At 42.6% G+C, this 26,586-nt stretch overlaps 1 protein-coding gene across 1 annotated transcript in view; it reads right to left on the bottom strand.

Annotated features, from left to right (window-relative positions):
• The window catches only part of RSBN1L (round spermatid basic protein 1 like), a 1,493,418-nt gene that overhangs the window by 286,985 nt on the left and 1,179,847 nt on the right, over positions 1-26,586 (bottom strand). The window contains exon 6 of the mRNA XM_044088563.1: positions 9,467-9,634. Coding sequence (XP_043944498.1) covers positions 9,467-9,634 — 168 coding nt within the window. The remainder of the gene's footprint in view (positions 1-9,466; positions 9,635-26,586) is intronic.

Genomic DNA, 26,586 nt, shown 5'->3' with positions numbered 1-26,586 from the left:
CCTCCCCAGATCTCTTGGTGGCAGCTTGAGTCCCAGAGGCCGGGGAGAAGGAAGATGACGCAGCTGCTGCTGTTCCCCCGGAGGGAAATGAAAGTACTACTGTCCCCCGAGTTGGGAAGTAGGCCTTTTAATATTAGAGTGTTCCTCCTTCCCTCCTGTCCTTCAGTGCTCTGGGGTTGAACCCAGCAGATAGGACAGGATGTCTGAAAGATGCACTGCTCCCAAACACACCACACACAGTCTGTGGCCATCCACTGGGAAAAGCTTATGGCCACACACTGTGCATTTTCTGAAACCTGATTTAGCGTATTCTGATATCTCTAAACAGGCGTGCATGACAGAAAAGACAGAGAAGAAGCGGGAAAAAATTTTTTTTTTTTGACAGATGACTGTCGCGGGGAGGTAAAGAAAGAAAACAGACAGATTATAGCAAAGAATTCACAAAATTCTACTCACAAAGACCTAACTAACACTAAGAGCTTGGACCACGCTTGTTGCTTCACTAGCGCAAACAAGATCTGAAGGGAGAAAGGAGACTGGGGCATTATGGGTAAGGAGAGGAGCTGGGAGCTCGGATCAGTAGCTGGAAAATGCGGCCATGTTGGATCCAATTTGGATCCAAAACCCATAGGTTGAAGATCAAATGAATTCAACTACTTACAGATCAGTGGATTAACAGTAATCTTTCTAAACTCATGCATATTTTGATGAATGGTCTTCAGTATGCATTTGTCTGAAACTAACTGCTGCCAAACCGAAAAGTAGAGATTCAGAGTTTCTATAAGGAAAAAGGGGGCTGACAGGGCTGAAGGTGGAACAAAGTCTCTCAGTCACTCTGACTTATGAGACTGTCTTTGGTTTTGTGAGTTTCCAGAATTCTTCTTGGAACAACCTTGCCATTTACCCTTAAGCATGTGTTTATCTGTATTTTGTTTCTTACCAAAATTGGATGAGAAGTTTAAGAATCCCTTGGGAAATCCGGAAAAGGAGGGCTGAAAAATCTGAGATTCCCTGTATCAGCTTACTCCTTTCATCAACTTTTGATGACTTCTGTAGCCGACAAGCCACGAGCTAGACTTCTATCCAAAGAATTTAAAAATCTTTTTTTTTTTTTTTTTTAACACATCTGGGAGGTTCTGAGAATGCAGCCATGCGAACCTCCTCAAAATAGCACCAGTGGCCATAACCCCTGAAGAAGTATCAGAGTCACGCATACATTGTAAACAATGAGTAGTGACTTGAACAGCAGAAGAAATCAAACTAAAGCAGATGTTTCCACAGAAGAAGAAACTGCAGATAAACATTCCTCATACATTCACAATTACTCAGAACAATATGAAACTGACAAACCAAAATTCTGACAATCAAAATTTGCAGAAGCATACACTTTTTCCCCATACTTATCAACAAATCTTCCCTATCCTTGCCAGAGACAGTAGGATTGGAATTAACTAAATGCTCAGAAGCAGGACTAAATAAAGCTATAGCTGCTGGATGAGCCTTGGGAAGAGTATATAAAAACGTAAAGATTGAGGAACTTTATACACATCTTACCTGCCTTTATAGGGGCAGCTGGCTAACTGTCAGGAAAAAGTACAGTTCTGTACCTACCATAAATGTAGATGTTCGAGTGTATACACTGCTGCAGTCATTACACTTGGGTTATCCTGCCGTCAGGCGGTTCCCCAGTCGGCCTGAGTTCCAAAGTCTTGGGCCGGCGTCGGTTGCTGTCGCTTCTTCCCTGACGTCAGTGTGACAGGGGTATATAAGATGCAGCCGATGCCATTTTCTTCAGTTTTTCTTGCCCCAGATGTCAGGTGCCCCCAAAAATGTAGGCAATTCAAATTGCTAATAAAACATACATAAGGAAAGCAATCAACAACTTTCAGTTACCAGCAAATACTCCCCATAGGTAGTAAAGGGTGGAAGACATAGGTACATACCAGCAAGTAAGAGGGGAAGGAGGGAGGGTAACCTGGACTTGCAGCAGTGTATACACTCGAACATCTACATTTATGGTAGGTACAAAACTGCACTATGTTCATCGTGTTACACTGCTGCAGTCATTACACTTGGGTAGAATCTCAAAGTTGAGGTAGGGTGGCTGGTTCTGTAAGGCATTAGGGTTGGCTATAAGGCCCTGCAGCACTGCAGTGGCAAAGCCAGCTCTGGATATAGAGTATAGAGGCAGATGGTAATGCTTGGTGAAGGTATGTACAGAACTCCAAGTTGCTGCTTCCAAAATGTCCTTGGTAGGTACTCCTCAGAGGTAGGCAGTTGAAGTGGCTTTTGCCCTGGTGGAGTGAGATCTAATGCTGTTAGGTACAGGTTTCCCATGGTGTATATAGCAGAAACGTATACAGTGTCCTATCCATTTTGAAATAGCTTGGTTTGAAATGGCTTTTCCCTGTGCGCCTGCAGCATATGCTACCAATAATTGCTCAGTTTTTCTGAGAGCTTTGGTTTTGTCCAAGTAAAAGCGTAACTGCCTGTGTATGTCCAAACAATGTAGTAGTCTTTCCCCTTTATTCTGTGGATTTGGATAAAAAGTTGGCAAGTGAATAGTTTGGTTTAGAGCCACACTTGATACCACCTTTGGCATAAAAGTAGGGTTTGTTCTTAAAGACACCCTGTCTTGGTGGAAAATGATGAAAGGTTCCACTGCCATTTGTGCCTGTAATTCTGAAACTCTTCGAGCTGATGTTATTGCTAGGAGCAGAGCAGTTTTCCAAGAGATATATTTTAAATCTGCTGTGTTAGCTGGCTCAAAAGGAGGTAAAGTTAATTTTTCCAACACAAAGTTGAGGTCCCAAGTTGGAGTAGGTGCTCTATGGGGCGGCCTTATGTTTTTAGCCCCTCTGAGGTACTGTTTTAGCAAGGGATTAGAGAAAATTGGTGGATCCGTGTTGTAATGAGCAGAGATGGCAGAGGCGTGGATCTTGATGGATGAAAAGGAGAGGCCTTTGTCCAGCATCTCAGTTAAATATTGTAGTATCGGAGGAATATTTGGGACAAGAGGGTCAAAGCTGTGAGCCTGGTTCCAGGCAAAGAATCTCTTCCATTTATCCAAATAGGCTTTCCTGGTACTAGTTTTTCTGGCCTCTAGAATGACATCCATAACAGCTTTGGAGAGAGGCATTGCTTGCTTGACTAAGGAATCTTCCATGCAGCCAGGTTTAAAGTCTTTAGCTGGCTGTGAAGTATCTGATTGTTGCGCTGAGTCAGAAGATGTGGGATTTGAGGCAAAATCCAGGGTGGTCCTTGTGCTAAGTTCTTTAAGACTGGGTACCAGTGCTGGCATGGCCAGTCTGGGGCAATCAGGATCATCTTTGGCTCTTTTTGCCAGGCTTTTATGAGTACCTTTGGAAGGAGAGGTAGTGGTGGGAAAGCATATACTTGTAGGTTTTTCCAGCTGAATGAGAGGGCATCCACTTTCCATGCTTGTGGATGGTAAGTCCTTGTGCAGAATTTCTGTAGCTGGCAGTTCATTGGAGATGCAAACAGATCTATGCCTGGGCTCCACCATTTTTGTGTTATCATTCTGAATATTTGTGGATTCAATTCCCATTCATGGGGATCCCTGATGTTTCTGCTTAAGTCGTCTGCCAGTGTGATTTTCTCTCCTGGCAGGAATTGTGCTTGCAGATGAACTTGATAGGTTAGTGCTGTGTTCCACAAGGTCATGGCTTGTCTGCAGAGGGGATAAGAGTGACTGCCCCCTTGCTTGTTTATGTACCACATAACTGTGGTGTTGTCTGTCTTTAGTAGTAGTTGTCCTGGATGCAGAAGGTCCTTGAAAGCTATAAGGGCATTTTGTACAGCTAGCAACTCTTTTTGGTTGATGTGAAGATGCCTTTGTTCTGCAGGCCACTTGCCCTGAATACATTTTCCTGCCATGTGTGCTCCCCAGGCGTAATCCGATGCATCTGTTGTCAGTGTTTGCCTGGCTGTGGGTTGAGAGAAAGGCTGTCCCTTGTTGAGGTGACAAGCTTGAGCCCACCATCAAAACTCCTGTTGAAGGCAAGGAATTAGTGGTATTACTGTTTCCACACTTTGACAGTGTTGAGACCAGACACTCTTTAGGTACCATTGTAGTTTCCTCATATGCAGTTTGGCATATGGAATTAGTAGTATGCAAAATGCCATGTAACCCAAGGCCTGCAGAATTTTTCTTGCAGGGAGTTGGGTTCTTGTTGCCATCAATTGAAAATATTAAGTTAGTTGTCCTTGCTTGTCTGGCGTGAGATAAGCCATCTGGGCTGTTGTATTCAAGCTGGAACCCAGGAATATTATCTCTTGTGAGGGCACTAGTTTTGATTTCTTTTCGTTTACTGTGTACCCTAGGCAACTTAATAACTTTTTTATGAATGCCAGATGCTTTAGAAGAATGTCCTTGCTCTCTGCTTGAATCAGGCAGTCGTCCAGGTATGGATAAATTTGAATTACTTTCTGTCTGCAAAATGCAATTACTGGTGCCAGGCACTTTAAGACCCTGGGCGCAGTAGATAAGCCAAAGGGCAGTGCAGAGAATTGGTAGTGCACTGAACCAGCTATGAATCTGAGGTATCTTCTGCAGTTTTGTCTGATAGGGACATGCAGGTATGCCTCCTTGAGGTCCAAGGTTACAAGTAAAGCTTTCTTGTCCAGAATGGGAAGCTGCTGCTGTAGTGTCAACATTTTGAATTTTGGAACATCCAGGTAAGTGTTTAGAGAAGAAAGATCCAGAATGGGCCTCCAGGCTTTGTCCTTTCTGGGAACCAGAAAGAGTCGAGTAAAATCCTTGTCCTTGCTCCTGTGGTGGTACCTTTTGAATAGCTCATGTCCATGAGTGCTGTAATTTGTTTTTGAGCCTCTGCCCATTGATTTGGTAGCAGATTTGGCATTCCTTTTAACCTTGGCAGAGTGTGAAAGTGGAACCTGTAACCTTGAGATACAATGTTGAGAACCCATTTGTCTTTGGTGATCATATGCCAATTGTGATAGAAAAGTGCCAGTTTTCCTCCCAAGGGGGCTGCCAAGAGAAAACTGTTTGGCAGCTGTAGTGGGAAGTCATTGGGACTGTTTTTTTATATGGTTGAGGCCTGTCTTCCCCTTCTTTCTGGGCTGATGCACCCCACTGTTGAGGCCTGTAAGGACCTTGTGGTTGACCTCTACCTCTTGGACATCTGTATCTGCCCCTTTGAGGTCTGTCTAACTGGAAAGGACCAATTCTTTGTTGGCCAATTTCTGCTAAATCGAGGAAGCTGAACCTGTAAGAAATCCTTCACCGTTTGCATATATTTTGCCTTATCCTCCATTTTCTTTAATTCCTCTTCTGCTTTTACTCCAAATAACACATCCTACTGCAAAGGTGCATCCAATAGTTTTGCTTTAACATGATTTGGTAACGTATGTTCTTTTAACCAAGCATGTCTTCTAATGACAGAACCTGTAACTGCTGCTCTAAAGAATCAAATCCACATTGCAAAGTATGTTTTCCCACTTGTTCAGCTGCATGCAATAAATCCTGCATTTCCTTAAATTAGGAGGATCTGAGTCTGGAAGCATTTTTTGTTTCAACTGAGACATCAAATATTGCTGATATTTTAGCATGTGAAACTGGCAATTTAAGGCCCTCATTGCTAAAGTTGCGGATGTATGTACTTTCTTCCCCCATCTGTCTAATGCTCTGGAATCTCTATCAGAGGGGACTGGATTCTTTGCTGAAGAGGCCTTAACTCCTTTGGGGCCCTGAGAAATAGTTTCAGGGTCAGCAACAGGGCTTTTATAAAGAAATTTGTGAGAGTCAGGGACTCTGTAGTATCTGTCAGGCTTAGCTGGGGCTGGAGGTAAAGAATCAGGATTTAAGCTAGATTCGGTATACACATCATCCACAATATCTAACACTGGCGGAATAGCAAGGGGTCTGTGTTGAGGTAGTAAGAGGATGTCTCTAAGCCTTTTCTTGGATTCTGAGTAATCCTGGCCCTCCCAATGGAAATGCTCCCTCACAGTATGTAAGGTTTCCCCAAAGGAGTAGTCCTCAGGCGGAGAGGCTGATGGAATAGATTCCTCAGCATCAGAATCCTCATAAGGGGGTAAAGAGTATCCCAGGTCTGAGGATGAATCTGAAGAGATGGATACCTGGTCGAATGAGTCATAGTCTGCATCCTGTCTAGGCCTTTTATCAGGAGGGGATGGGACCCCCCTGATCAGAGCGATTAGGGCTTCGGCCATTTTGAGCATTTGTTTCTTAGGCATGGAGGCCTGTCCTGGGGAATGCTGTATTTGTTTCTTTGTTTTTAAAGGAGGTTTAGGCTTAGCAGAAGATTTAATGCTTAACTGAGTAGGTCTGAAAACACCCTCTGAAGCTACGGGCTGTTCAGCTACTGAAGGGTTAGTTTCGGTAGGCTGAAAATCTTGTGCGTCCGAAGGTCCAGCCATCTCCACGTGGGAGTCAGAGGCAGCCTGTGGTTCTAAAGAAGCGGTTGTCAGGGGCTGCGAAGGCGCCTCGCTGAAAACCAGAGAACCGGTGACTGGCCTAGAAGAGGCTTCATCAGTTCTGGGCCTCAGATGCCTGTCCTTGTCTTTGCACTTTTTATATATTCCGGTCGTCGGAAGTTCCGACGGCATGGTGTAATTGAATTTTCTGCCAAAATAATGTCAGGCAAAATCAAACAGACATTTAATAGTGCGCTTGTTAAAACTAGCACAAAACCGACAACCAGTGACGTCGTGGTCTGGGCCTAGGCATGGGATACAATAAGAATGGAAATCCTTATGAGGTATTTGCTTCCCACAAGAAATACAGTTATTAACTTTTACTGACATCGGTCTGAGGCAAGAAAAAGTTTCCCCAACGGGATACTTAGCTTTGTAGAAGACTTCGGTTCTGGATTCGGAATGAAAATCTCAGGAGACGGCCGACCGGCACTTGCGAACTGCTTTTGCTTCGGGCACCGCGCAGCAAGAAAGACTGGAGAAAATGGCGTTGGCTGCATCTTATATATCCCTGTGGCACTGACGTCAGGGAAGAAGTGACAGCAACCGACGCCGGACCAAGACTGGAACTCAGGTCGACTGGGGAACTGCCTGACGGCAAGATAACCCAAGTGTAATGACTGCAGCAGTGTAACACGATGAACATCTGCAGGCAGTATAACACGCATTTTCCAAAGCTGAAGGATGAAAAAGTGCAGGTTCTGGAAATTCCTTCTGTGACAGATCACAGTATTTTCAGAGGAACTGAGAAACCTCAGTACTCTTCCCACTGAAAACACTGGCACATTTTAGAAATAGTCTCAGAGAAAGAGACTCCCCCAGAGGGACAGTCACAAAATGAGCTCTCCCCCTGAGTTTGAATCAGAAATCTGATGAGAAACCCTTGCATCTATCCTTTCATCCTCCTGTCCAGATTCAGAATCTTGAATCTCTTCAGGAAAGGATACATCTTTCTTTCTTTTACCAGAAACTATTTTACAAGAAGGATCAACAGTCTGAATTAAACCCTGTGCCAGACCCAGTAAACTATTCATATCTACAGAAATTTAAGGAAGATTACATACAGGCTTAGTTTTCCATTTCTTTTTGAAAGAAAAAAAATGTCACCAACAGTGTTATTAATGGTAACCGCAGCTTTGCTACAGATACAACAACATTTTGACAAAACAGGGAAGGCTTTACTGTTCCCTCTCCCAGGAATGAAAAGGGTGACTCCCATGCCCACTGAGGGGACCCCCAAGAGCCACAGAGTATGTGATCATTTCCTGGTCCACAGTAGCTGTAGATGATACTCAAGAGGGATCCTGGATGAAATATGAATGGTCTGAGGTACAACTAATGGATACAGCAGAGTCATCCACTTGCAGCTGAGGCAAACTGCAATTTGCTACTAAAGCAAAAGGTGTTTGCTTAACTTTTTTCTTTTTGTGGATGGAAGAAGGACAGACCGTGGGACTGACAGACTGTCTGTCAAGTCGAACATGTTGCCTCTTCTGGGGAAAACAAGCAGCAAATGCTGGTAAAAACTGAATATCTTTAGTAGTAACACTTTTCACATACAAACACAGTAAAAATCATTTTATGCAAAATAAAGATATTTCTCCACAGAAAAAAGGGTTTTTAGTTACTTTAAACATTTATAAACTGACAGGGAAAAAAAAGCACTCCTATTTTAAAAGTACAGTACAGCCTCTTGACAGTCCACTAAAACAAACCCCTAGCTTTAAAATAATACTTTCCTCTTAACAAAAATTATGGAATGTAAGTTTGTTTTCCAGAAAGGGAACGTATCTGCCCAGCAAAGGAAAAGCACAAGCAGGCAGTCAATCTTCAAAAGCCTCAGAGAAGCATACTCTTCAGCAGCAATAAAGCTGTGAAGGGCTTGGTGTCCAAACTCATCTTTTAGTTAGCTCATCTTGAGGTGCCATACAATTTGGGTGCAAGGGAGATGCCCTGAAGCTTTGGAAGCTAGCCAGTTGTCATATCCTTGGCAGGATAAAACCCACATAGCTAAAGCTACCGTAGCAGTTATCAATATGATGAACATCTAGAATTGTTGCACTAAAATGTTTGCATAAATATTTCAAAATCCTATGAGACTAGACAAAAATGCTTCCAAAGACCAGAGGTGCATGTTGGAGATAGGGTAGTTCAGAAACAGGTTCTTGGGATCATATATTTTGGGAATGTACAGAGTTGCTTCAGTACAAAAATGAACTGACCTTTATGCCAATTTACCCTCAGTGCAACAATGTGCCTGCTGAGCTGGTGCAAAACACTGTCAAGAGGTGAAAGGATTGCTATCTTAAGTACTGACAGTTACTAATATAAAACATAACCAGAAAATGGATAACAAAACAAACCATCGATGAGAGGTAAAAAAATATTATAGATTAAAATTAATGAACTGTGAACTATTAGGAAACAGAAACAGAACTCACTGGTTAAAAAATGGGTTGTATAGGATTCTGCAATGGAAATTAAGTATAAAGATGACATAAACATAAAAAGCAGAAACAAAGTTGACTGTAATATAAATTATAAAGCCACTCATCCAACTGTTATATTTGTAATATAGTGGTGATACAACAATATTGTCAGTATTGTTAGTTCATTACCAATCTCAAACTATATTATAAATTGCTAATTTGTGTGTTGTTTTGTTTAAGGAGCAATTTTAAATCAACCTGGGGATCAAGACTAGATAAAACAGTTTGTGATACATGACTTTACATGCTTAACAATGGCAAGTTATTGAGCATTAACTATAAATACTGATTGTCTGACATGATTAGCCTTACATGAAGATTTAAATTCAGTGCTAAAACAAGAAGTGCACCACATATACAGAATGCGTAGTATGCAAAAATGTAAATACTATTCATAGTAAACTCATCCATGCTTCATGTATTTTTGTTAAAATGGAAGAAGCAACTCTCACACCAATAAAGTGGAATTACTGCAAAACAGAGTCCTGTTTACATACCATTCCCCGCAGTTTACAGCTTTTAGGACTCCAACTGCTGCTGTGGTTTGTCTTTCAAAGCCCTGCCCAATATGATCTGCATGAGCTCGAGTCCTGTCTTCAAAAAGCATTTCACGAGGCTCACTAGTTCGAGGTAGGTACTGCAGATTCTTTATTTCATTGGTTGCTCTATTAAAATACAAAAGTTTAAAAGCTTCTAACATATGATACATAAGAGGTGCAACAGACAGACACTCAATCGCAGTTGCAAAGTTAAGAGTAAGGAATTAGTGTGAAAGTATCTCATAAATGTATTGGGTGTTTCCACTCTGCAAGCCAGTCACAGCGGAAATCCATCTAAAAGAGAAAAGGAAAGCACGCACACAAGCAAAATGGAGACACAAGTGCCTTCACAAATGTGAATCAATTTGCCACAGATCCCAGCAATCTTTAAATGACCTCACAGAATGGGACAGAATCCATTTTGTGCATAAAGTGAACTGGAACACACTTCTGAAAATACATGAACTTACAAAGTGAATGCACTGGCATTGATGTAGAATGGGATGCAGGGGAATATAATGAGTAATAATCCTACATCTGCATGGGCTACTAACCATGAAAAATTGCACACAGCACTGAGGGTAATAACTATTCAAACACTACATGGAGCGGTTACTACCAATTTGCACATCTAAGTCCACATTTAAAACAGGAAGGCCAACAAAATGACAAGAGATATAACAGTATACATTCATTTAAAACTAATACCCTGGAAAGGCACGTTCAGATAATTATTTATTCCAAATTCATTCGCTGGTTAAAAACAGTGCACACAAAAACAACAGTACACATGCTAAAAATCACATGCTAAAAACAACAATCAGGTAAAGTGCAGTGGATCTCAAATTACTAAAGACAAAAACAATACAAAGAAACTAAAAAAATGCTAATGTAAATACATGACAAACAGAAGCAGAAGGAAATTCATCCGTCCATGCACTGTAAGGCTACATTTACTTAGATGTTACTTCTACTAGTTGAGTTTGCCTGCAAAGCACAAAGTGATACATAAATAGGCAAGTGGAGAGACTTGTCTCAAGGTATGGGAAGCAATGAGAAAGCCCATAAGCACTAACAAAAAGAAAACGGAGGCCTATAGGGATCTTTAATCCAAATCTGTTTCATCAACATCAATAGCATTTTCTCCTCTAAAAGTAATCACGTAAAACAGACCACCTGATTCATACATATCTTATATCAAACTGATATTTTTCAGAAAAATCACTTTACATTAGTTTTATCAACAATATTAATCTTCTAGTTTTTTTTTTCTTTTTTCACCTACTGATGCACTAGCTAACAAATCAGCAGTGAACACTGAACCAAGTTCCATGTTTACAAAATCCCATTCATATATGAAAACACAAACAAATTAAATGGAAAAAACAATCAGCAGTCCGTACAAGCAAACTGATACACAGCTGCCCCTGTTCATCACTCTTCTCTCCAATGCCAAAGCTCCCTGAAATTCCTTAGCTGACCTGAATTCCACAAAAATCCCACCAAGATGGTCCAAAGCCTCATCATTTTCTGTACAGCAGGAATCTTTCTAACTGGCTTGAACCCTCCTCCAAACACAATACCCATTTATACCTGGAGTTCAAAGTCAAATCACATGGAGGCCAAATAAAAACTTCCCCTTTTACCTACCAGGAGACCAGAAACACCAACCCATTTAACCACTCATTGGGGGAATGCAGATGTTAATTTACTCCCCTCAGGAGGTGGGCAACAGTAAAGGGCTGTTAAGTTACTACTCCTCCTCTACTGTCACTCGGCATGCTTTATTTTCAGTTTGCTTGCATTTATCAAAAAGCCAAGATTTCTACAGACATATTTTCTGCATTTATTTATTTACACCAATGTCATGAACTTGTAACCAATCTATGTACTACTACGTTGGTGTTTTTTATCTGTACATATTAAGTTTGTCAATCAATTTTGTTAATGATACACCAAAGATCCCAGTCCCGCTACCACTTTGTGCAAGTAAAATAATCTTTTGCTTACTTACTACGGACACAAGCACCCACTTTCTTCATTTTACAATGCCTCTTGCCTGCCTGCATATTAGTTAGTTACCTACCACTTAACTTTAAAGTACATCTAGTCTTGTACGTAAAGCCATGGAAAGAATTATCATGGAGATGATCAACAGAGATGTAATAAACCTCCAGACACTGGACCCAACCCAGTTTGGTTTCGTCAAGTGCAGATCATGCCTACTCAACCTGGTGGACTTCTTTGAGAAGGTAACCAAAGCAATGGATGAGGGCAAAATCGTTCACACTGCCTACCTTGACCTGGCAAAGACATTTGACACAATACCCCACTCGGGCATTGTTGATAAACTCTAGGCAAGGTACAAACCCTTATTGTCATCAAATGGATAGCTAAGTGGCTCACAGACAGGACCCAGGAAGTTAGAATTGAGGAGTTCACCTCGACAAAGAGGCCAGTCACAAGTGGTGCCCCTCAGGGATCAGTCCTTGGACCGCTCCTTTTTGGCATTTACTTCTCAGAAGTCAAGGCCAATGTCAGTGGTCTCTGGCTGACTAAATTTGCAGATGATTGCAAATTAGGAGGGGTCATTGAATCTCATACTGATTCAAATGTTCTCCAGGAGGGCCTGACAGACAAACGACTGGTGTCAGAGACGTGGACTAAAACTAAATGTCAAGAAATGCATAATAGCATCCTTTGGAAAATCATCCATCCCTGGTAACTATCATATTGACAACACACTCCTTAGAGTTGACCCAGTAGTCAGGGACTTAGGGACACACAGATAGTAATCTAGCCTTTGATCATCACATGTCTTCGGTGGTGAGGAAATCATTCTATGATGTGCAACTTATAAACAAAAGTATGGCCATCCAAGGCCAAAGAAGTCATTGTTCCACTGTATTCAGCATTCAGACATATCACCGAGTACAGTGCCCCCTTTGGTATGTACCTAACCATGCATATCCAACAACTGGAACGCACACAGAGGTTCCTCACTAAAAGAATACAGGGCATAAGTAATATGTCCTATGCTGACTGCCTCAAGACCCTATTCCTGTATTCTGTCTCCTACAGGCCTTTGAGGGGAGATCTATGCCTGGCATACAGGGGATTGTCAGACCCCATTCTGATGGACCTCTTGCATATCCACAAAACAAACTACCAGAATTACCAGTTCTAAATACTTAAACCTTGCCTGTGATATAAATAGGACCTGCTGAATAGATAGGCATGTATCCCAGAGACTACCCTATCTATGGTACAGGCGCCCCATCTATGTGAAGCAGAGCTCCTCCCTAACCCAATTCAAGTGCAACTTGGACAACTGGATGGGAAACCGGAAATTCATCCCTGGTTTGGCACCTATGTCTCTAATGCAAACAGGTAACCTGTAAATGGTTCATCTCCCAGGCCCATGCTTACACTTATCAAGGGTGTCAGAACTTGTTAGAGATTCCGGATGCATGGCTAGGCTTAAAAAGGCACTTGTGGTCATTAGCCTAGTAAACACCTATGAACTTTAGTAAAGGGTTCCTGCACTTGGCTATGAAGTTCTACACCAAGTAATCTACTTTAGGGACCCAAATGAAAGTAAATTCACCCATTATAAGGAAGTTTTTCAAAAAATGCAGTCATAATTGTATTGTGTATGATTTGCAACTTTAAAAAAAAGCTGAGACCTTTTCCAAGGAGATCACAGTTAACTAAAATGGTGATTTTGTCTCGCACTCTTTTGATGATGAAGAATGTGAAAAAACTGTTGTACTGGTCCTAATTAATACACTATAGTTAAGAAACCACTGGACATTATTACACAGGCTTTACCTCCTAAATTACCATCATAGCTGTGTCGTTATGCTAAGGGCACAGGGAGCAATCCTTGTACTAAAAGTGACCTAAAATTATAAAAACTGCAAAATGTCAGCCAGCCACCATAAGAAACTGGGATAAGTTATAATCTTACTAATCATCCAGCAGACATGTCAGTTTCTGTCACAGCAGATATTTGGGGGTTGCTAACAAAGGGCCTATTACAAAAAGACTAACATTATAGCTCAAAATATTGAGACTAGGAAGCAATAATCTTCATCCTACAGTCCTAGGTTTGAGTCTGTCAGTCTCCACCATCGTACTACATGTCCCTGGCAAGTCACTAAATCCAGGCATGTGCTACCTTTTCAGACATACAATGGAAACCTGCACCATATCACGTTGTATAGGTAACAAATGAATAAAACTTAAAACGATAAAGTAAAACCTCAAGTAAAACAGAAATGACCACCTACTTTTATGTACATCTACTTACATAATGAACTCAGGTTAAAACAGAGAGATAATGATACATTAGAGTTTCGATTATCCAAAACATCAATTATCAGAACCAGCCTCCCAAAGTTTTCAGGTAGGAAAAATCAAAGTCTGAATATGTAAACATTATACGTATTTGCATGAGCATGCTTTTGAGCTTGTAGCCAGCATGTGTGTGAAAAATATTCTTCACTGTCCACTGGCATCACTGAATGGTTGAAGTGTATTCCTGCACGCAGGGAAAAAAAAACAAGATTTTAGAAGTTTTTTTAACTGGTTCATTTATATGTTTAATTATCAAAACTACCCTAGGTCCCATTTAGTTTGGATAATCAACTCTCTCTACTGTAACATGGTCAGTGACACCTCCAAGAAGCAGAATTCAGCAGGATAACTCTTGCCAAATAAAATGGCAGTTCTTTTAAATTTTTCTTTTTCCCACAGCACATAAGGCAGCCAACTAAATCATCTCCAGCACTGGCAAGAAACCCTGTAATGAAGAACATTCATACAAATAAATTCCAAGGTACAGAACTACCATTAGCCAGTAGTCTTCAACTTGCACAGTTGCTGAACTCCAATTAATTTTAAAATCTAAATGAAATGATCTTCAGGAGGCTTGTGTCCTCATACTTATTTGTATGTTTTTCATATTCTCCATCTTCCTCTTCTCGATAAGGAATGCATCAGGAGGAGGATGGTACTCACCCCCTCTATCTCAACAAATTTACATATATAAACTTTAACTGGAAGTTGTAAGCAGATTGTAGGGACTTGCCCTTCATCCAACCAAAACAGCAACTGCTGCAGGTTCTTTACCGACTACACCTATGCATGTGACTGAAAACATTGATCAGGAGTGGCTTAGAAGATCCACAGTTAATAGCAGGGTGTGATTTACCTCTGAATGGCAATTCATTTGTTTTTTTTTTCTTATTAATAACTACTGAAAAATTCTTCTAGTATTAAACCAGCAGCAAAATCTTTTACACTTTACTCATTTAGAATGTGTAAAAGCTTATTTTCTTAAACTAACCAAACTAAACCTCTCTGCTTCCACTATTAACTGGTTCTCTAGCTGTCTTACTAACCGGCAGCAATCTGTAAGATGAATTTCCACTTGCTCTCCCTTCTTACCTACCTACACAGGTGTTCCCCAAGGATCCATCCTAGGCCCTCTTCTCTAATATTTTTACTGATAACCTTCACTCCGCTTGCTGAACCATCTACACTAATCCAATACAAAGACGACTCTACTCATCACCCTCTCCAACAACACTATTGACCTCCCCTCCCAGACACAAACCTCTTTCAACACGAGTGAACACTGGCTAATCAATAATCAAATCATCCTTAACACAAAAACCCCCAAGCTACTACTCTTTCTCCCAAAATCAATGGCAAGTCTTATGACATCCTTCTCTCTCTCTTCCCTAGATAACATGATAATTCATGCTGACTCTCATACCAAACTGCTGGGGGTCACTATTAATGATCATCTGAAACTTGACACTCGCATACAACAGTCCATAAAAAAGACCAACCAAAAACATGGACTGTTGTACAGAAAAAAAATTCTTACCTATTGCTTGTAGGACCTCCCTTGCCCAAGCCTACCTCCTCCCTTGCCTTCTCTATGCCTCCCTTATTTTTATCCACCTCCAAGCAAACCTAACTAAACTCAATCAGACATGATAGCTAGATTTGCCAGCAACCTACCATATAAATCTCACCATTGCCTTGCCCTTGAACAATTCCAATGGCTTGAATGCCCCCAACTTCTACTACCATCTCAGCTTCAAATGACACATTCCTTACTAATATAAACCTGCCAACTGCCCCTCGTTATATAACCTCTTATCCCCTTACAAACCTTCTCAATCCCTCCTCAGTAATGACCAAAACCTACTGGACACCTACAGACCCAATAAAACCATAGGTAAACTACTCTACAAATGCTCTATATCTCAAATATGGAACAAGCTCCCTAACCATCTACACTCTATCCACTCTCCCAATATTTTCAAAAGAGAACTGAAGAGTTACCTGGCCAACTGTCCATCTTGTACCTGTCACCACCCCACCTAACTATAACCCACCCATTTTCTCTAGATCACATATTTACTTGTTACCTTTATATCCACCTTTTAATTGTTGATTGTCCTTATTTAACGACTTCATGATACTATGTACATTAAATCTTCTATATCACATATGTATATATTGTATACCTTTGTAGATATTTGCATCTCATTTCTTTTATTCCAATGATTATAGTATTGCTGTACACTTACGTAACTTGTTTTTCTTTATATGGAGCTTTTCTCCATGGGTTTCCACTGAAAATGGGCCACCAAGCCCAGTGGGCCAACCCAGTTAACAAAGGACAAATAAAATAAATAAATAAAATAAATTTTAATGCAGAGGTGAAATGACTGAGCACACACTCCCTGTTTCAGATCTACAACCAGGAACAAACACCAGTAATGACAATGATCATACTACTCAACTGATGTTGTACTGTGGGAAGCTAGTCTCGATTGTCACACTGCAGCTGTGCACATACAATAGAAGAATTTGGAATGGTCATCAGTCAGGTCACAATAGCCAAGAATTTACTCCAAATAAGACACCTAAACATCCATTTGTGTGCTGCATTAATACTGTCTTGCAAAAGCTGCACATTCAGTACTCAAACAGATGCATCTGTTTTTCCAAAGTCAGTGTTGTGAGATAGCTGAGCTAAATCTTTGTCTATCTTATCCACATTTCGCCTTATAAAACTACCCTTTATATATGTATTCTATGCATCTTTTCCTCACACTTCAAACCTCCCTGTTCCAAACCATCACAGAAGCCCTCAGCTATAAGCTCTTAAACTTGACATCCTTCCTCTAAATGGCCTCCAAGTCTATGCCAAGTGAGGCCTTGGTGTTTGATAAAGTCCCTGAACCTAGCCTTCTTGGCAGTAAACTCTTGCATAATGAAATGTGAGGTTACTGATCAGATTAACATCATGATCAAAGCCCTTTAATTACTTGCCCCAAAGTATAACATGAACTTTTTTTCTGCATTAAACACACAAATTTCCATTTGCTACAACATACTTTCTTGGTGGAGGACTTTTGGGAAGCAAGAATGATTTTCTGGACCGGGAAAGCTAGCCTGGACTTTTGTAAGCTCACTGGAAGTGGAGAAACCAAGGGGTCAGTTTGAGGGATCGTACATTGGGGAACTGGCGCTCTGATGGGCAAAATATCAGATCATGTTTGGCCTCCAGTACCCATGGAGGATACTTGCAATGAGACTGCAGGAAGGGGAACCATACCTGATGAAACCAATAAGGGGCAATGAGGATAAGATTTGTCTTCAACCTGTTGGCTTTCTGAAGAACTTTGGGTATCAGGGTAATAGATGGGTAAGCAAAGAGGAGACCCGAGGGCCAGTCGTGGACTAGACCATCCCTGGGTGACTCCCCCAAAGGAGAGATCAGAGTGCAGTACCTGCTGTACTTTTTTAAGGGAGAGGCAAACAGGTCGCAGCAAGGCTGGTCCCAATGGCTGAATATTTGCTCCACTTCTGATTGGTTCGGGGATCACTCGTACAGACTCAAAATCGATCTGCTGAGTCTGTCCACAAGAAAGTTGGATTCCCCTGGGATATGCATTGCAATGAGAAAGCGGTTTGAAGAAATCGCCCATTCTCAAACCCTCACGGCCTCCCTGCACAACAGGTAAGAACGGGTTTCACCCTGCTTATTGATGTGCCAAACCACAACAATATTGTTTGTCATAACTGCAATTGTTCCCAGAGGCAGGCAGTCCTGAAAGGCTTGCAATGTGAAGAGGACCGCCCTCATCTCCAGAACATTCATGTGCAATTTGGTCTCTATCATTGACTACGTGCCTTGAACCATCCTTCCCTGGTAATGCTCCCCCACCCCAACAAGGAGGCATCCATGGTCACTGTGGTCGAAGGAGTGGGAAGAATGAATGGCTTTCCGAGATGGAGGTCGTCCATAAAGCTCCAGCACTGGAGATGGCACCTGAAAATTGGAGTGAACCTGACTGGAGCTCACAGAGGATGGCATTGAATAGACCACTGTACCATTAGGGTCCAGTGGAAAACTTGCATGAAGAACCTGGCCAGGGGAACCAAAAGAATGGCAGCTGACATAGATCTCAAGGCCATGATGACCAGTCGTGCTGGTGGATTTGGAGTGTCTAATAAGAGTTGAACCTGCTGTCTCAGGGATAAGATTCTTTGAGGGTGAAGGGGTGCTATTGTGTTGTTGGGTTCAGCTGCTTCCCTATGAATTCTGTACCCTGTACTGGAGTCATCTTGGATTTCACCATATTTACTGTGATCCCCAGGTGATGAAACAGATGTAACAAACTGGATAGCTTGTAGTAGCTGATGCCTTGTGGGTGTTGTCAGGAACCAATCATCTAGGTAAGGAAACATCTGGAATCCCTGCAGACAGAGATGAGCTACAACCACTGTCATGCATTTGGTGAACATCCAGGGGAAATGATGAGGCCAAAGGGCAGTGTTCTGAATTTGTAATGATTGGTCCCCAGCCAGAAGTGCAGATAACTCCTGGAGCACCTGTCTACTTTGATATGATAGCATATGTCCTGGAGATCTACAGAGCACTTCCAGTCGTCCTTGCAGCACAGCAGCAGCAGAATGGACTGCACCATAACCATGCAGAACTTTGATTTCCTTACAAACATACTCAGATTGCTCAGACCTAAGATGGGTTATAGGTCCCCTGTCTTCTTTAGCACCAAAAAGGAGCACGAATAAGTTCTGCACCCTTGTTACTCAGTGTGGACCTGCTGGATGACTCTTGTTTAGAAGTTTTTGAACTTCTAGAAGGCCACTTTCTCCCTCTGACTGGGTGGCACATCAGGGAGACAACTGCTGGAACTGGAAGGAGGAAGGGAAGAGGGAATATAGTACCTTTTGGAAATTATATTTAACACCCACATCACTTGTTATGTTTGTACAGGCTTCTGGGTGTAAAGAAAGTCTGCCTCCAACTGCCTCCAGAGTAGGACAGTCTGGCAGCACTTCATGAGCACTGGTAGGACCTTTCAGAGAAGGGTTCTCTGAAGCCCCGATTTTGAAGACCCCCTCTACCTCTGGGAAAGTGTCCTCCATTGAATTCCCTCCTCCTGCCACAAGAGGAGGATTCATCCTGCAAATCAGTAAAGGGCCCTTGGGATTTAAGGAACCACATTTTCTTCGCACTCCATTGGTTCCTGGAGAAGGACCATTGGGGGGGGGGGGGGGACTTGATCCCTACAGCAGATAGGATTTGGCCTTCTGGTTCACTGTGGTTAAGGGTTTCTTTAACTGAGGTCCCATACAACTGAAAAACCATCAAAAGGGGAGTTAATGAACAATGCCTTAAAGGGTTCCACAAACCCACAAAGACTCATTCAGGCATATTTTCTAAGGCAATGCTTGAACCAGCCACTCATGAGGTACTTTCTGCAACAAAGGAGATTAACCTCATCAAGGATTTAGCTTTAGAAGACATAGTGGTCAGCTGAGGAGATCTTCCTCCAACAGTGACTGCGTCAGAGAGGTTTAGATTTCCTTAATCAAATCTCTGAAGGTGTGTGAAATGTGCCAAGTAATTCAGTGCTCTCAACGAGAAGGTGGTTGAGGCATACATTCGCTTCACATGCCTGTCCAAAGCCCGAGAGTCCTTGTTTGGGGGATGAACAGTGGAACTCCACTAACTCCTTTTTGGTGGCTGCCGAAAACACAATGGCATCAACTGGGACATCTTTATTCCAAAAGGGGTGGACGCTTGGGGGGGGGGGGGCTAAGATATTTATCTGCACATTTGGGAATTGGTTTTGTCATGTCAGGCTCCTTTCAAGCCCAGTGGGTGATGAGGTCAATGAGCATGTCCACCGATGGGGTCACCCAGGATGTAGATGGGCCTGCCCCGAATGCCTTCAGGAACACTGACTCCTGTGAAAAAGGGATTAGGAAGACCATCCACCCTTTTGCGTCAGAATTTATTTATTCATTTTATTTGACATTTGTTGACCAGGTTAGTCAGACTGAGCAGAAGCCATTTTTCAGTGGAGGCCCAGGGAGAAAAAAGTACAGTTTTGTACCTACCATAAATGTAGATGTTCGAAGATCCACATTGCTGCAGTCCTAACACTTGGGTAGTCCGCTGTCCCAGTCGGCCCGAATACCAAAGTATATGGCTGACGTCGGTCAAGGCGCATTAGTCTGACGTCAGGACGTCAGGGTACAAATGCGCATGACCGACGTCATATCCTCAGTCTTTTCTTGCCCCAGATGTCAGAAGACCCTAAAAAGATAAGGCCAAAACCAAAAAACACCAAACACTCCTGCACCAAATATATGTACAATATATACAAATTTACAAGAGTATAACCCCACCCACACAACCACCCCTAAACACAGAGGGGAAGGAGGGAGGGTAAATTGGACTGCAGCAATGTGGATCTTCGAACATCTACATTTATGGTAGGTACAAAACTGTACTATGTTCTTCATTCCACATTGCTGCAGTCCTAACACTTGGGTAGAATCCCAAAGCAGAGGTAAGGGAGGCTGGCAAATCATAAAGAAGCAGGAGCTGTCAACATGCCTTGCAAAATAGCTGTGGCAAAACCAGCCCTAGATTTAGAGTAGAGAGGAAGGTGGTAATGCTTAGAGAAAGTATGCACTGAACTCCCATTAGCTGCCTCCAAAATATCCTTAGTTGCCACCCCCCTTAGAAATGCTGTAGAAGTGGCAGTAGCCCTAGTGGAATGAGGCCTAATCCCAGCTGGAATCTCCTTGCCATGATGGGAATAACAAAATGCAATGCAAAACCCAATCCACTTAGAAATAGTTTGTTTTGACACAGGCTTGCCCTGAGAACTCAAAGCAAAAGAAACAAACAACTGCTGAGACTGCCTAAAATCCTTAGTCCTGCTTAAATAATAACGCAACTGCCTGTGTACATCTAAAGTGTGCAAAATCTTTTCCCCCTTATTTTGGGGATCTGCATAGAAAGTAGGCAAATGAATAGTTTGGTTTAAAGCCACACTAGAAACCACCTTAGGCATAAAGGAAGGATTAGTACGTAATGATACCCTATCCTTATGGAAAATCAAAAAAAGGCTCAACCGCCATAAGGGCCTGCAATTCAGAAACCCTTCTTGCAGAAGTAATGGCCAACAAAAAAGCAGTCTTCCATGACAAGTATTTCAATTCAGCAGTAGCCGTGAGGCTCAAAAGGTTGTAGAGTAAGTTTCTCCAACACAAAATTGAGATCCCAAGCAGGAGTAGGAGCTCTACGTGGGGGTCTTACATTCTTTGCCCCTCTAAGAAATTGCTTGAACAAAGGATGAGAAAACAATGGTGGGTCACAATCATAGTGAGCTGAAATTGCTGCAGCATGAATCTTAATGGAAGAGAAAGACAAACCTTTGTCCAATAACTCAGTAAGATATTGAAGAGCCACACTCAAATTAGGCTCAGAAACCTCCAAATTCTTTGCTGCACTCCAAAATAAAAATCTCTTCCATTTTTCTGCGTACACTTTCCTTGTACTAGGTCTTCTGGCTTCCATAATCACATTTAAAACTTGAGGAAGTTGAGACCTGCTGTGTTTCCAAATAGAATATGCCAGGCTGTTAGATGAAGAGAGTGAAGCTTGACATTGAGTAGATGACCGTCCCTCTGAGACAACAGGTGTGGAATCAAAGGTAAAGGCCATGGAGGCTTCCTTACCAGACTCCTCAGTAATGGGTACCAGTGTTGCCGAGGCCAATCTGGAGCTATTAAAATCATCCTTGGCTTGTCTTGTCTGACCTTTAGGAGTACCTTTGGGAGAAGAGGCAGAGGTGGAAAGGCATACACATGAAGATTTTTCCAACTGAAAGAAAGAGCATCCACTTTCCAAGCTGTGTGATGAAACCTTTTTGTGCAAAACTTTGGCAGCTGGTGGTTTAGTGGAGAAGCGAACAGATCTATGTCTGGAGTTCCCCATGACACTGTCAATTTCCGAAATACATGAAGATCCAGTTTCCACTCGTGGGGATCCATGATTTGTCTGCTTAACACATCTGCTAAGGAGTTCTGTGCTCCCGGCAGAAACCTTGCCTGAAGAGTTAGTTGCAAGCTGAGCGCAGTCTCCCATAAAATCATTGCTTGCCTGCATAGAGGGTATTAATGTGTTCCCCCTTGTTTGTTGATGTACCACATGACAGTTGTGTTGTCTGTTAGAATCAACACCTGCCCTGGAAGAAGTAACTCCTTGAAAGCCATTAATGCAAACTGGACTGCTAACATCTCCTTCATGTTGATATGTAGATGCTGTAGTCTGGCAGGCCACTTGTCTTGTATCCACTTTCCATTCAGATGAGCTCCCCAAGCTATGTCTGAGGCATCTGTCGTTAGAATCTGACTCGCCTCTGGCCGGGTCACAGAGAGTCCCTTGTTTAGGTGACATTCCTGAGCCCACCACAAAAATTCCTTTGAATGCAAGGTATTATTTGAATGACAGTGTCCAAATCCTGGCAGTGCTGTGTCCAGACATTTTTGAGATACCATTGCAGCTTCCTCATATGCAGTTTGGCATTGGGAAGCACCAGAATACAAGATGCCATGAACCCTAAGGCTTGAAGGACTGTCCTTGCAGTCAGCCCGGACTGAAGAGATAGTTGATGGAAGTAAAGGGAAAGATTCTTTTGTTTGTCCGGGGTTAAAAGGCCATCTGGGTTGCCGTATTCAGTCTCACACCCAGAAAGCACATGTCTTGAGAGGGTACTAGACTGGACTTTATTTCGTTCACAGAATACCCCAGGCATCTTAGCACTGCTATCACATATTCCAAATGCTGTAAAGGTCTTCCTTTTCTTGAGCCAGAATCAGGCAGTCGTCCAAGTAAGGATAGATTTGTATTCCTTTTAGCCTGAAGTAAGCTATCACTGGAGCCAGAACCTTTGTGAATACTCTGGGCAGTAGATAAGCCAAAGGGCAATGCAGAGAACTGATAATGGGAATTCCCAGCTCGAAAACGCAGATACTTCCTGCAACTTAGTCTGATAGGTACATGAAGGTAAGCCTCCTTGAGATCTAAAGTTACCATCCAGTGATCTTTGCCCAGCAGAGGTAAAAGCTGTTGTAACGTCAACATTTTGAACTTGGGAATGTCCAGATAAGTGTTGAGGATAGATAAATCCAAAATTGGTCTCCACGTGTTCCCCTTCTTTGGTACTAGGAACAGGCGAGAATAAAATCCTAGGCCCCTTTCTGGCACAGGAACCGGCTGAATGGCCCCTATTTGGAGTAACAGAGAAATTTGCTTGTGAGCCTCTTTTCTTTGTAGAGGAGGAATGTCTGGCATGCCTTTGAAAGGAGGCAAGGTATGGAAATAAAACCTGTAACCGTGGTGAATGATATCCAATACCCATCTGTCTTGGGTAATTAAATCCCAATTTTCTTTGAAAAGTGCCAGCCTTCCTCCCAAAGGTGCTGCCAGACGAGAAACCACTGGCAGCTGAAAAGGCAGGTCATTGGGTCTGTTTACGAAAGGACTGACCCCTGCCCTCACCAGAAGACTGAGCAGGTGAACTCCCTGTTCTAGGCCTAAAAGAACCTTGAGCTCTGCCCCTACCACGTCTAGACCTACCCCTAGACTGGGAATCATAAGCAGGATATGTCCATCCCTTAGTAGGCCAATTTCTACTAAACTTCGGAGGCTGAACCTGCAAAAAATCTTTAACAGTCTGCATAGACTTAGCCTTGTCCTCCATTTTCTTTAAAACTGCTTCCACAGGCGAACCAAACAACATGTCAGACTGTAATGGAGCATCCAAAATCCTTGTCTTAACATGCTCAGCTAAATTCTGATCCCTCAGCCAGGCGTGCCTACGAAGAACAGAACCAGTGGCAGCCACCCTCGAAGAGGCCTGCACAGCATCAAAACCACATTGCAAGGAATGCTTACCCACCTGTTCAGACACATGAACTAAATCCTGCAACTCTTTACACTCAATACCTTCCGCCAGAGCATCCACCTTAGACTTCAATTGTGAAAGGAGATAATTTTGATATTTTAACATGTGAAACTGGCAATTCAAAGCCCTCATGGCTAAAGTGGAAGAAGTATACACCTTCTTTCCCCATCTATCCAAAGCCCTTGCCTCTTTATCAGGAGGAACAGGATTTTTAACAACAGAAGCCTTAACACCTTTAGGCCCTTGTGAAACAGTTTCGGGTCTGCCCTAGGACTCTTAAAAGATACTTATGAGCTTCAGGCACCCTATAATACCTCTCCGGTTTAACTGGGGCAGGAGGCTAAGAATCAGGGTTCAGGAAGCCTCTGCAAAACATCTTCCACCACATCCAGAACAGGAGGTATAGCTAAAGGCCTATGCTGGGGTAAAACAAAAATTCCCTAAGACTATACCTAGAATCAGAGAAATCTAGACCTTCCCATTTAAAATGATCCCTCATGGAATGAAGAGTCTCTGAAAAGAAAAATCCTCAGGAGGAGAAGCAAGGAGTAGAATCATCCACATCAGAATCAGAATAAGGAGGATACTCCTGCAAGTCTTCAGCAAGACTCAGAAGCCTCGAACACTGCTCAAAACTCTCAAGCTCAGGTTCCACCCTAGGCCTCTTATCAGGAGGGGGCATAGAACCTCTAATCATAGTAATCAAATCTTCTGCCATTTTAAGCATATGTTTCTTAGGCAAAGATCCTGAAGAACTAGGAGAGACCCCACTGAAGTTAAACCTGGCCTGCCTCTCAAAGAAGCCTTGGAAACAGAAGGGAGGGCCTAACCACCTTAGGAAGAGAGGGGAGAACAGCCACCTGAGAAGCCCCTTCAGCCTGGCCTACCTCCTGAGAGGACACATCTTGTAACAGTAAAGTCTCTCCCTGAGACTCCAAAGAAACTTCTGGCAGAACCTCCGGCTCCACTGAGCCTTCTAAAGAACCGACGTCCGGGACTGACGGTTCTTCCAACCTAGGCTTTGCTGCTTTGTCCTTGCGCTTTTGACGAAGCGGCCGGAGCATCCGACGGCATTTTATAATTACAACGCTTCCCAAAAACTAACCTGGCACAGTCTAATCTTCTCTTTATAGTGCGTTTGTTAAATCTAGCACAAGAGCGACATCCAACAACGTCGTGCTCAGGCCCTAAACAAGGTATACACAAGGTATGGTAATCCCTATGAGGTATCTGTTTCCCACAAGAAATACAGTTATTCACTTTTTCTGACATCCGGTTAAATACTGAGGCAAGAAAAAACCAAAATATTCCCCAACGGGGTACTTAGCCAACTTTGATTCGGTCTGAAACTCCGACTTCAGAAAATTTCAGAACGCCAACCTGCACTCGCAAAACTGCTTCTGCATCGGACCATGCGGCAAAAAAGACTGAGGATATGACGTCGGTCATGCGCATTTGTACCCTGACTTCCTGACGTCAGACTAATGCGCCTTGACCGACATCAGCCATATACTTTGGTATTCGGGCCGACTGGGACAGCGGACTACCCAAGTGTTAGGACTGCAGCAATGTGGAATGAAGAACATCTCCACAATGATTACAAAAAAGAAGTTATGTACTCTCCATAACGTTCCATCTGAGTAGTTGTACTTCATTTGTCTTCAACTTGTGGGTATTCGGATCAGATCCGAGACGGCTGCTTCACCGTCTTCTGATCCAAGCTCCTCCCCTTACCCACAATATCCCTCCATCTCCTTCCTTCCTTCAGATTGAGTTTGCTGCACCCTAACACAAGCCCAAAGTGTGGCCAATAAGACCTTACCACAAAAGGTTATTCACCAACCTAGCAAGCATGAACAGGAGAACCACAGAGCTGCCTTCTCCTACATACCAGAATAACAAAATACAGATAAGGTCAGGGGGAAGGAGGGAGGGCTGTTTGAATACAAATGAAGTACAACTACTCAGATGGAATGTTATGGTGAGTACATAACTTTTCAGCTGAAGTACTTGACTTCATTTGGTCATCAACCTGTGGGACAGAGTCCCCAGCTACCAAACACCTGGGTGGCCCTCATGGAAGGATATTCCGGAGCACCTCGGAGACAAAGGATGCTCTACCTCTAGATACCATATCTAGCTTGTAATGTGAAATAAAAGTGTGAGATGAGGACCAAGTAGCTGCAGAACAAATATCAACCAGAGATACCCTGGACCAAAAAGCTGCAGAAGTAGCCATGGACTTGGTGGAGTGTGCTTTCACTTATTCCAGAGGAGAAATGCTTTTGTCTGAGTACACCTTAAGGATACACTGAGAAATCCATAGAGGAATAGTCACTTTGGAGATTTGTTTGCCTAGAAAGGGTTTAGCATAAGAAAAAAAATAACTGATCGGACTTGCGAAAAGCTTTACTCCTGTGTAGGTAAGAACCTCAATTGCCTGTGTACATCCAACAAATGTAACTTATATTCACCCCTGTTCTGAAATTTTGGAAAGAAAACAGGAAGGTTAATTGTCTGGTTAATACTGTTTTCAGAAGCAACCTTTGCGAGAAAGGAAGGATTGGTACGGAGCCACACCCTACCCTTGTGGAAGATCAATACGGAGCTTTGAGGCCATTTTGCATGACAAAAATTAAAGGTCCACAGATGCTGCGGGCTCGAAAGGTGAAGAAACCAGAGCCTGTAAGACAAAAGTGAGGTCCCAGGGAGGAGGAGGATCCTTCACTGGTGGTCTCAAAAGAAAAATACCCTTAA

Source organism: Protopterus annectens, chromosome 11.part0 (genome assembly GCF_019279795.1).
Source record: "Protopterus annectens isolate FY-2018-M chromosome 11.part0, PAN1.0, whole genome shotgun sequence".
NCBI classification, from domain to species: domain Eukaryota; kingdom Metazoa; phylum Chordata; order Ceratodontiformes; family Protopteridae; genus Protopterus; species Protopterus annectens.
Note: the sequence above shows the minus strand (reverse complement) of the source record. Positions and strands in the feature narration are given on the sequence as shown.